Genomic DNA, 12503 nt, shown 5'->3' on the forward strand with positions numbered 1-12503 from the left:
CTGCTAATGTTAAAAAGCTGTTTGCCCCAGCTGAATAACAGAATCTCACTGCATTTCAGTATACATATAAAACGTAAGAAACTGTTACATAAGGTGAACATATGCTTCCCACCCAGCGTGACTAAACTCGAAAGAAAGCAAGTCTGTTTCAATGTAAACAAGCTCTGGATTTCCTTCTCTCTCCCACCACCCCCCATCATAGTGACAACTAATCAGGGAGCCATAACTGTAAACTGGATGATATTTTTCCAGTTTAAGTTCAGTTCATAAATGTAAGTTGATGTTAATGTAATTAGCATATTTCCTTATGTTTAAAAGCCACAAGATAAGTCAAAATAAGACAGTAGTTCCAGCCTCTCTTATTTAGAGACCTCTCTTTGTAACAAATTGGAGCATGAGCCCACTCCCTTATTTCAAACCCTGATACAAATGTTCTATCTAGCTTTTTTGGTTTGCCTGTATCCTTCATTTGCTTTTTCTTTTTTTATGGATTTTTTTTATTGTGCTTTGTTTCTCAGTCCTGTTTATTCTTTTCCGTCCCTCTTTACAGTACTTTCCTCCCTCTTTCTCTGTTTGTTTCATGGTGCTCCTCTTCCTTGCTCTTGTTCTACTGTACATCTCTACTCCCTAGTGCTGCCACCTGTTTCCCTGTCCATCCATGCTGCTCGCTTCCATATTAGGGGCTTTCTTCCCCTTCTCCATATTTTAGCTGAGGGGTCTGTTCGCCCAACCTCACTACTGCTGCTTGTTTCACACCTTCCCTTACATAGTGCTGCTTCCTGGCTCTTACCATAGAGATTGCAGAGAGCAGCTACTAACACAGTACCGTATAGCAAAGCCTCAGCAGCAGCAGAAACACAGCAGAAGCAGGAATAACTGTGTGGCCAGCAATCCCCTGGACAGAGCAGAGAGACAGGTGCACCCCTAGAAGGGTGTAGCATCTTCCCTCATTCTTGAGATATGTAGCATTTAAATTCCTGCTTGTGGGTGACCAAAGCATAGATTATATTTCTCACCACAGGTTGGGAATCTGCTATTAGTATCCCATTGAATTATTTTGGGATGTGGCTTACTTTGATGATTCAGGCAAAATGAAATACTGAATTCTAATATTTCCATGCAAGTCAGCATTTGTGGGGTTCATTTCATGTCATCTTTATAGTTTTGTGAAACTGGAGTCCTACATGAAGCAGCCGAAATTGCTTTTCCTTTTTTGCATATAACATCCCACCAAAAAGTAACTGCATTTGAATTTTGTGTTTGACCTTTAGTCTTAAGTTCTCTCACAATTAAGCCTCATAGTTGTATAAAATAGTGTATAAACACCAATGCTGACCTGAGGTGACTTGAGTACAATGGAATTAGTAAAGTGCACTTTACTAGGATTGCAGAATATCTTTCAAATTTCAAGTAGTATCAAACCTTAATGTTGTTAAAGTGCAGTTACGGTATGAAAAGTGACTCCCTAAAAATAAGTTTATAGGTTCCATTTGTCTCAGTGTCTTTCAGATCCATTTTTTTCAGTGGCACCAGTAAAAAGATGGCTTTCTAACTGCCTGCTCTGCAGCATTAACATGGGATCTGAAAGTTAAAGCGTTATTCTCTCTTGCTGGGCCACCTGTTCAAGATGTTGCGCTTAGAATTTTGTTCGTTCCTTTTGGTGTAAGACTGGGATTCTATTCTGCCTTTAATCTCATATATATGAATTTACCCTGCGGTATAAACAGGAGTAAAAAGCAGCATCAACTTTTTTTTAGCTAGAAAACTACACCGATGTGACATGAAATAGACACGCAGTAAGTCTATTCAGTAAGCTGCTGTTTTTACTTTGTCAGCTTTCTAACCATAAAGAGGCATAAAACTTAAGACCATAAGGGACCACTACATAATCTAGCCTGACCTCCTTTACATCACAAGCTACCAGCACCGTCCAGCCACCCCCACACTAAACCCAGCAACCAAAATTAGACCCCCAGGAGACTAAGCTATTGTGTGCCACAGGCACAGAATAGAAGATACTGAGCTGCACCAATAGCAGAGAATTAAATGAGAGGCACAGAGACTATCCTGACAAATGGCCCATGCCCCATGCTGCCGATGAAGATGAACCCACAAGGCTACTGCCAGTCTGAGGTGGGGTTAAAATTCCTTCCTGGCCCCACATGGTCTAGATAATACTTAGTCCTACCATGAGTGCAGGGGACTGGACTGGATGACCTCTCGAGTCCCTTCCAGTCCTATGATTCTATGAGATTTTACAAACAAAAGCAGTGAACCAGAAGGGACAAACAGGGCTACTGATCTCTGCCCCCACCCCTGCAAGCAACCCATCATGCAATCACAAGCTTGTCAAGCTCTCTTAAAACTAGTCAAGTTGTTTGTCCCCACAACTCCTATTGGAGGCTGGTTCAGAGCCATAGGGAGATAACTTGCATAATAAACTATACTGCTATCTTTGAGTTCCAGTAATTATTTCTTACAACCTTGTTTACTGATTTTTATTTATTTAAGGAAAGGTGTTGATCTAATCACATAATGTCCTTAGTTGCTACACATATTACCTGAACAGATGGATCCCATTCTATTATAGCATCACTGCTGTTCCTGCTCCTATATTTTAAGGAGATGCTGTCAAGCTTGCTGTTGGTTTCGGTCACTTTCACTTATTGTTAATAACCCCATAGAAACTTGGATAAAAAACAATTAAAAACTTATTTTAATGTATTTTATTTGTGTAAGAATTTAAAATGGCTACTAGCTATTTGGAAAGACATTTCTTGGCTGTGGTGCACTAGCATGATGACATTCTAATGCTCCACAATCTTATAAGAACAGCGATACTGGGTCAGACCATTGGTCCATTTAGCCCAGCATCCTGTCTTCTGTCAGTGGGCAGTACCAGGTGCTTCAGAGGAAACAAACAGAACAGGTAATCATCAAGTGATCCTTCCGCTGTTGCCCCTTCCCAGCTTTTGGCAAACTAAGGGCTATGGCCCCTTCAGCGTATGGTTTTGCATCACTGTCCATCCTGGATAATAGCCCATCAATGGACCTGTCCTCAATGAATTTATCTAGTTCTTTGTGAACACTGTTATACCCTGGCAAAGAGTTCCAGGGGTTGACTGTGCGCTGTGTGAAGAAGTCTTTTGTTCGTTTAAACTTGCTGCTTATTCATTTCATTTGCTGACCCCTAGTTCTTGTGTTATGAGAAGGAGTAAATAACACTTCCTTATTTACTTTCTCCACACCAGTCATGATTTTATAGCTCTCTATAATATCCCCCCTTAGTAATCTCTCTTCCAAGCTGAAAAGTCCCAGTCTTATTAATCTCTTCTCGTATGGTAGCTGTTCCGTACCCCTAATCATTTTTGTTGCCAGAGTCTGTACCTCGTCCAATTCCAGTATCTTTTTTTTGAGATGAGGCTACCAGATCTGCATGCAGTAATCAAGATATGGGCATACCATGGACTTATATAGAGGCAATATGATATTTTCTGTCGTCTTATCTATCCCTTTTTTGATTCTCAATATTCTCTTCACTTTTTTGACTGCCACTGCACATTGAGTGTACATTTTCAGAGAAGTATCCACCATGACTCCAAGATCTTTCTTGAGTGGTAACAGATAATTTAGACCCCATCATTTTATACATATAGTTGAGATTATGTTCTCCAATGTGCATTACTTTACATTTATCAACATTGAATTTTGTCTGCCATTTTGTTGCCCAGTCACCCGGTTTTGTGAGATTCCTTTAACTCTTTGCAGTCTGCTTTGGACACAACTATCTTGAGTAGTTTATATCATCTGCAAATTTTGCCACCTCACTGTTTTACCCCTTTTTCTAGATCATTTATGAATATGTTGAATAGTACTGGTTCAAATACAGACCCTTCAGGGATACCACTATTTACCTCTCTCCATTCTGAAAATGGACTGTTTATTCCTACCCTTTGTTTCCTGTCTTTAATCAGTTACTGATCCATGAGGGGACTTTCCCTCTTATCCTATGAGAGCTTACTTTGCTTAAGAGACTTTGAGGGACCTTGTCAAAGGCTTTCTGAAAATCCAAGTACACTATATCAACTGGACCCCCTTGTCCACATGCTTGTTGACCCCCATCAAAGAATTCTAGTAGATTGGTGAGGCATGATATCCCTTTACAAAAATCATGTTGACTCTTCCCAACAAACCATATGCATCTATGTATCTGATAATTCTGTTCTTTACTATATTTTCAAGCAATTTGCCTGGTACTGAAGTTTAGGCTTACCTACCTGTAATTGCTAGGATCGCTTTTGGAGCCTTTTGAAAAAAAAATGGCATCACATTAGCTATCCAGTCATCTGGTACAGAAGCTGATTTAAATGATAGGTTACATAACACAGTTAAAAGAAAAGGAGTACTTGTGGCACCTTAGAGACTAACCAATTTATTTGAGCATAAGCTTTCGTGAGCTACAGCTCACTTCACATTTGAGTTCCTTGAGAGCTCTTGGGTGAACGCCATCTGGTCCTGGTGATTTATTACTTATTACTGTTCAATTTATCAATTTGTTCCCAAACCTCCTCTAATGACACCTCAATCTGGGACAGTTCCTTAGATTTGTCACCTCAAAAGAATGGCTCAAGTTTGGGAATCTCCCTTACATTCTCAGTTGTGAAGACCGTTGCAAAGAATTCATTTAGTTTCTCCACAATGGCCTTATCTTCTTTGAGTGCTCCTTTCGCATCTTGATCGTCCAGTGGCCCCACTGGCTGTTTAGCAGGCTTCCTGCTTCTGATGTCCTAAAAATTTATTTTGCTGTTACTTTTTAATTCTCTGTCTTGAGCAAATATTGTCTAGCATCTTCAGAATTCATTTTGTTGTGTACACAAATTTTCTCCTCTCCCAACCTGACCAGCAACTTTGGCTTATCTGTTTGGCAGCAAGACCCAATTTTTTTTTCTCTGACCCCTTCCTTCCTTGCTTATCGGCACATTCTGATCCCACTTAACATTTTATTTGGAACATCCAGTACTTTCTGATTCTTCTCTTCTGATTTTGGTATGCCCACCCATTGAAAAGATGCCACCTTTGTTTAACTTCTGAATCCACCCTTATCACTCCAAATCCCCCAGGGTAACTGCTCGTTCTTTCACAGCAGCTCAGTAACAGTTTTATCCCCATGCTTTTCTCGGACTCCCTAGGCCTTTAAACAATTCCTAGTTTAGTTGTCTAGCCTCTCAGCTCCTCCTATCTCAGTGACATTCCCCAAACAGAGTGCCTCATGGTTACTCTCCTTCCAGCTGTTGTACTTTTCAGGGTAATGGGGTCCTTTTTTGCCCCTTCTGGCTGTGAAGCATTCTGCAGGCCAATGTACAGTGTGTGTTCTCCATTTCACTGAGGCTTCTGAGTCCCCATTCAGTTTATAAAATCACTGAAGGCAAAGGTATGCTCTGAGTTTCGATAAATTTGCCTTCCTGTCTAAGGTTACATAAATTTGTAGGCCAGAACAAACTGACAGTGCACCTTAAGAGGCAGCCTCAATCTGGCACCTGTGTGTGTGCACTGGGTGGAGGGGAGAGAGCATGAGAGCCTTTCCTCACGGTGAACCCACTCAAGAGGCAGCTATAATTTCACTGCTTGTACAGCCAGCAGTGCACTCAGTTCAAGGCTGTGTGTGTGGGGGCAGGGTTGTGATTATGGCCCTGCCTCTTCTCCAGTGTGCAGTGGAGCTGAACACTTTTTATCGTGGGGGTGCTGAAAGCCAGCTAAGGAAACTGTAAAGCAGTGTTCCCCCACACTTTACTTTGTGCCCCTCCTACCCCCCGAGATCCATGGCTCTGGAAGGGGGGGCATGGATAGGAGTAAGGGTGCAGAGGCTCGGGCCATAGTTGGGGGTGTGCCTGAGGCTAGCAGCCAGGGTCTAGAGCTGTGGGTGCTGCAGTACCTCCCTCATCCTTAGTTCCTGTGCCTATACCAGTGTGCCACTCTGTCCCATGATTCCACCCTCTGCATAAGGGGAACAGCCTACACTTGGAGGAATTATGTTTCTGGTTCCATGGGCCTCCATGTCCAGTGAGGCTTGGGGTCTATGTCATATGGTATAATACAATACTGTCTACATGTTAAATGTTATACAGGCATTTTCCTGAAATGAAACTTGAATTTATCCATTCATAAATATGCTAAGATATACTGGAGTCTAAGGACCTACCAAAACTGAAGTTCACTCATTAAACAGTGCTTTGTATTGGAAGCTACTGATACTTCTGGTTGTTTTTTTTGTTTTTGTTTTTGTTTTGGATGGGGGGGTGGGGAGGGGTTTTTATAATTTAAATTATTGAGCTCTTTCCCCCAGGGAGAGCAAAAAGGGGGAAAGGATGTTTTAAGGTGGTACTGAGTTGATGAAATGGCTCTTTTACAGACTGTGCAAAGTCTGACCTAGTACTTTAAGTACAGAAACTTTGAACGACATGGCTATATTAGCTTATGAATTAAGTAGCATTAGCCTCCCGTCTCCTGTAACCTTTCTACCATGTTGAGTTGTGAAGTGTGTGCAAAGGGAAATTCTTCTGTTGATATATTAATGAGAGAGAATTTCTTGTAAATTGCCTGTTGATTATGAAGTAGAAAATGAAATAATGAATTGTGCAATCTTTACAGTTGTATATTGGTTACCCTGTCTTTATCAGGCAGTTGGTCTGTAGCAGGTGCAATGAGTGCGTACGGTACCACTTCTATATTTTATAGTTTCACACTATAAAAAAAAATATTTTTGCTACTTCCTTGACCATGCAGTTTGGTTTCTCTCTCTCTCTCTCTCTCTCTCAAGAGCCTGCTCAGCAACCAAACCCAGATTTCAGGTGCCGTATTCCACAATCATTCTGTAGTCTGTAATCATAGAAACAGAATGTTCCTCCTCTTATTCCTCCATTGCCAACAGTTTCTGGGTGGGTGAATGTCAGTAGCTGGAGCTATTTTTAAAGGCGAGAGGTGAGGCTTGTCGTGCAAAGCTAGAAAGAGGGCGTTTGTTTGCAGAGCAGAACTGACATCAAAGTGCAGATTGCTGCCTACTGGCTAGCCACTTGCCTTATACCAGGTTATCTTTAATGTGTGTGTCAGTCACAAAAATTACAAGCTAGCCCAGAATGTATATGAAATATTGTTAGTATTTATGATCTGGAAGACTGCTGCTTTTTTTTTTTTTTTAATTTCCATGAGCTGGACTTTGAAACTTGGGCATTCATACTAATCAACTTGAAGTACCTGCTCAGTGCTGCTTAACTAAGCAATCACTTTCCACTTCTCTTCACAGGATAATATAAATGTTTTTCTGAAAGCTTGTGAAAATATTGGATTGAAAGAAGCTCAGCTCTTTCATCCTGGGGATCTTCAGGATTTGTCCAGTCGAGTTACTGTCAAGTAAGTTTTTTTTCACCTAATATTTTTAAAGTTAGCTAATATGTTTTACAGTCAGAGTTTTAAAAAATGTTTGACTAGAAAATTCTTGCTTAAAACAGGTAGCAACAGAGCAGTTTTGAAGCAGTGTAGCTCAGAATGGTCTTAGCTTTGTTAAAGTCTGTTAAAGTTAGGTCTGATATAATTAGTGAAAATATTTCCTATAATGAACCTTACTTTGTAATTTAAAATTAGTATTTTAAAACCAACCAGTATATTGGTTTGCTAATTAATATTTAGTGTTTAAAGATGTGAAGCAGAAACTGCTCTGTTAAAATTTAATTTTAGAATAAATAAACTCTGTAGGTGAATTGTGTGCTATAATAACCAGAAGGTGCTAAAAATAGATTCTAAAAAATTATTTCTTGATTTATTTGTTTAAATTTTGAAATCAGTAGTTTAAAAAAATCTCAGGGATTAGACTAGTAATTTGTGGCATTCAGATGAGTTGCTGTGGGGTATGAGTATTGTATTTCTGAAGTACCACACTTCTCTCCACTCAGAATATCATTCAAAGATTTGTTACTGAACATCACACTTCAGAGTGGGGAGAGAAACAGGAACTAAGTACAATGTATTGAGACCACTAGATGTTGGATTACACTCAGAGTAATTGTTCTGTTTACAGATGACAATATTTTCCCATGAAATAGACATGTTTGTTCTTGCAATATAACTCATTGCATCCCATAATTTTAGGACTCATGCTTTTCTCATTTGAATGGGAGTTCTGTTAACTTCAGTGAGAATAGCATAGAGCCCTTAATAAGCTGCCAAGAACTTGGTAGTTAACAGGTGTTACTAAGGTAAATATGGCATGCAGCAAATTTTTCGTTGGGCTATTTAGCTTTGTAGTGGTTGGCACTTTTGTTCAATTGTTCAGCCCCAGTAGGGGAAGGGGGACAGTGGGTGGGGACAGAAACCGACTATCTTAAATTCTAGGATACTTACTGAATACACATGTCCTTTGATTTTGTACAATTGTTTGAGTTGGTAGGAACACTTTTCTTCTTCTTCTTCTTCTTCTTCTTATCTCTCTCCCCCTTCCTGCCCCCCCCTCCCTTTGGTAAAGGTGATGAGGGGAAAAAATGTGAAACAACCCAGCTTTTTCAATCTGGAAGATTCTCGTATAGGTTGCTCGCATGGGAATATGCGGAAATGTTCTTCATGTCCGTTGCAAAATGAAACTTAATTCAGGATTAAACTCTTATGCTTATGACAGCAAGATACTTCTAAAATATTTGATTTATTTGGCCTGATGATTTAACTGTTGATGATTGAGCTGCTGAGTTTCAAAACGTTGGCATTCTTGACTTTATGCAGTACAAGGAGCTAAGATGTTTGGAAACTCTGCCTTACTGTAATTATTCACAAAAGTCTCCAAATCCCTATTTTAGTCTAGATTGACTTTAAATATAGCTAAGAGTAATTTAAAATGGTGTGTGATTAGTCAGTATTCAGAAAAGTAAATTCTGACAATCTGAAACCTGAGGGAGGTCACATAGTAAGTTAACAAACTTCTGTGCAAGGTATGTTGTCCAACTTGTCTGAGTACTAACCACAAGTCACAAAAGTAGCAGGTGTGCCTGGGTGGTAGTGGTCAGTCATGAAATGAAAGAAGACTTGTCTATCTCATTTACATACTTATATAGCACCCATTACTATCTGTGATACCTGAGCATCTCAGTCTTTAATGTATTTATTCTCAAACACCCCTGTGTGATAGGGCAGTAGTCTTACCCCCATTTTACATATGGGGAATTGAGGCACAGAGTGGCTAAGTGCCTTGTCCAAAGTCTTTCAGGAAATCTGTCAGTTTTCGCCAACAAGGTTAGTAATGACTGGGACCTCTAACATAGTGAACACCAGTGAAAAAGAGGTAGGGTCTAAGGATAAAATTGGGAAAGAACAAGTTTAAAATTATTTAAACAATTTAGATGTCTTCAAGTCACCAGGGCCTGATGAAATACCTCCTCAGTCAGCTCCTTGAGAGTTACAGGACGTATCTGAGCCATTAGCGATTATCTTCAAAAACGCATGGAAGATAGGAGAGATTCCAGAGGACTGGAAGAGGGCAAATATGGTGCCCATCTATAAAAAGGGAAATATAGAGAACCCAGGGAATTACACACCAATCAGCTTAACTTTGGTACCCAAAAATGGAGTAAATAATCAAGCAATCAGTTTGCAAACATATTAAAGATATGGAAATGGGCAACAGGAAATGGATCACTAGATTACCTGTTCTGTTCATTCCCTCTGGGGCAACTGGCATTGGCCACTGTCGGAAGACAGGATATAGGGCTTGTTGGACCTTTGATCTGACCCAGTATGGCCGTTCTTATGTTCTTAAAGTGATAAGTAACAGTCAGCATGGACTTGTCAAAAACAAATCATGGCAAACCCACTTAATAGCTTGCTTTGACAGAGTAACAGGCCTTATGGATGCGGGGTAGAGGGGGGAAGCAATAGATGTGATGCATCTTGACTTTAGTATGGTATTTGATACTGTCTAGCGCAGGGGTTCTCAAGACACATTTTTTGGTGGCCTCAGAGTGTGGCCAACAACTTTTGCTGGTGGCCACTCTCACACTTTTTCCTAAAATACTTAATTCGCTTTAGGAAGAACAATTAAATGTGCACATTTACACTTCCAAATCATTGTAATTTATTTATTGCTAGCTAGTAAGTCTGCTGTGAAAAGTGATATCAACAAGCATACAAATATCGCTTGTCACAGCAGACTTACTCAGGCCTGTCAAGCCTTTGGGACAAATTAAGCCCTGGATGGTGAGGTTGCGGGGGGGCTTGAGCCAAAGCCCGGTGGCCACAGCCTGCTTCCCTGCTGCCTCGCCACCCCAGGGCTGAAGCCCAAAGCCTGAACCCCACCACCCCTGGGAAGGTGGGGAACTCACTGGCTGCCTGGTTCTCCAGCATTGTGCCCCAGGTGTCTCCACAGGGGGAGTAGGGCCCAACCACTGCTGACAGCACTGGCAGTCAACACCAAGGCAGTGCATCCAGGAGCAACAGGGAGGGACCACTACTTTGCCCCCTCCCACTCCCCCAATAACAGTCCAGGGGGCTGTGGCCGCAAAAAAAGCCCCTGCTGGCAGCATTTGAGAAATGCTGGGCTAGCATGACCCTCTCATAGACAAACTAGGGAAATACAACCTAGAGGAGCTACTATAAGGTGGGTGCGTAATACTCTCTAGAACTGTTTTCAAACCAGTTATCAGTGGTTCACAGTCAAGCTGGAAGGGCCTATTGAGTGGGATCCCAAAAGGATCAGTCCTGTGTCTGGTTCTGTTCAATAGCTTCATCAGTGATTTAGATAATGGCATAGAGAGTACACTTATAAAATTTGCAGATGATATCATGTGCTTTGGAGGATAGGATTAAAATTCAAATGGATCTGGACAGACTGGAGAAATGGTCTGAAGTAAATAGGAGGAAATTCAATAAGGAGAAATGCAAAGTACTCCACTTATGGAGGAACAATTGCACACATACAAAATGGGAAATGACTGCCTAGGAAGGACATTAGAGAAAAACTTCCTAACTGTCAGGGTAGTTAAGCACTGGAATAAATTACCTAGGGAGATTGTGGAATCTCCATCATTTGAGATATTTAAGAACAGGTTAGACAAACACCTGTCAGGAATGGTCTAGTTTTTATTTATTCCTGCCATAACTGCAGTGGACTGGACCAGATGACCTCTTAAGGTCCCTTCCAGGTGTACGATTCTATGACTTGAGCCCAGATCGCCCAAGTCCTAGGCTAATTCTCTAACCACTTGTCTATCCTTCCTTTTAATTGGCTTTGAGAACTTTTCCTTTTAACACCCTTAGTTCCTCTACTAATTCCCAGAGAAATAAAAGTGGGATCAAATATGGGTGTGTCATATAGTAATGTAAAATAGTATCTTAAACCCACCACACAACAGGGCCCCATTTATTCAATTATTAGGAAAAGCAGGTTTAAACATTGTTCATTTTTATGGTTCATGTGTACGAATATACAGAAAAATTAGAGCAAAATGAAAATACTTGCATACCATACCGTCATGCTTTTTTAATTTGTTTGAATACAAGTTCAACTTTCTGTGTAACCTGTATCATATGATAGCTCCATAATATGTCTAAAATGCCATGACATTTCAGTTTGACCACATTGTAAAGGAGTAAATTGAATATCCTGGCAAATTTTGGCACACACAAAACTTGTGTTAGGAGAGAGTGAGTGAGTGGTCATTTCCTGCTAAACTTCTGGTAGAGCTTTACACTAGGATAACTCTTCATCAGAAAGTTGATTGAATGTCATGTAATCACCCTGGAGGCAAGGCTGTCTCTTGCAGAGAGTTCCCAGATAACATATTAAGGTTGTCAGCGGATTAACAGTATGTGCTGAAAAAGTGACTCTCTAAATCGTCTTTTAAAAAAACATTAGAAACATTACATACAAGTTTCAGAGTAGCAGCCGTGTTAGTCTGTATCCGTAAAAAGAAAAGGAGTACTTGTGGCATCTTAGAGACGAACAAATTTATTAGAGCATAAGCTTTTGTGAGCTACAGCTCACTTCATTTCTTATTACATACAAGTGATAGGTTTCTGACATATACAGATGAAATTATATACAATATATATACTTGCCTCAAATTGGTACACTGTGTCGTGTTAGGAACTTTGATGCTGTTTCTCATATACCATATAAGGTGAGCTTGTTCCAAATTAGTATGCATTTTGTTTCGATGCTAATGCATTATTTCTTGTTTACAGTAGTGTTTTGTATAAAGTTAATGGTGGGGTGGTGGTGTTGTCATAAAGAGACAAAGATTTTGTTTTCAGTAGAACCTCAAAGATACAAACACCAGAGTTACCGATTTATCAGTCAACCAGACACCATGTGGAACCTGAAGTAATCAATCAGTCAGCAGTGGAGACAAAAACAAAACCGCAAGTACTGGAAGGCTTTAGGGCTTCAGACATGGAGGGTTTGGACTGCTGCTGCAGGGTGGGTGGGGGATCCAGTTGTGGGGAGGTCGGCTCAGGGCTTCCGATCC

At 40.5% G+C, this 12503-nt stretch overlaps 1 protein-coding gene across 9 annotated transcripts in view; it reads left to right on the forward strand.

The window, feature by feature from the left end:
- LMO7 (LIM domain 7) overlaps positions 1 to 12503 on the forward strand; it is a 183605-nt gene that overhangs the window by 88617 nt on the left and 82485 nt on the right. For all 9 annotated transcript variants that reach the window (XM_048852398.2, XM_075129057.1, XM_048852419.2 and 6 more), the window contains one exon: positions 7301 to 7407. In XM_048852398.2, the coding sequence (XP_048708355.1) occupies positions 7301 to 7407 (107 nt within the window). The remainder of the gene's footprint in view (positions 1 to 7300; positions 7408 to 12503) is intronic.

The sequence above is a fragment of the Caretta caretta genome, chromosome 1, assembly GCF_965140235.1.
Source record: "Caretta caretta isolate rCarCar2 chromosome 1, rCarCar1.hap1, whole genome shotgun sequence".
In the NCBI taxonomy this organism is placed as follows: Eukaryota; Metazoa; Chordata; order Testudines; family Cheloniidae; genus Caretta; species Caretta caretta.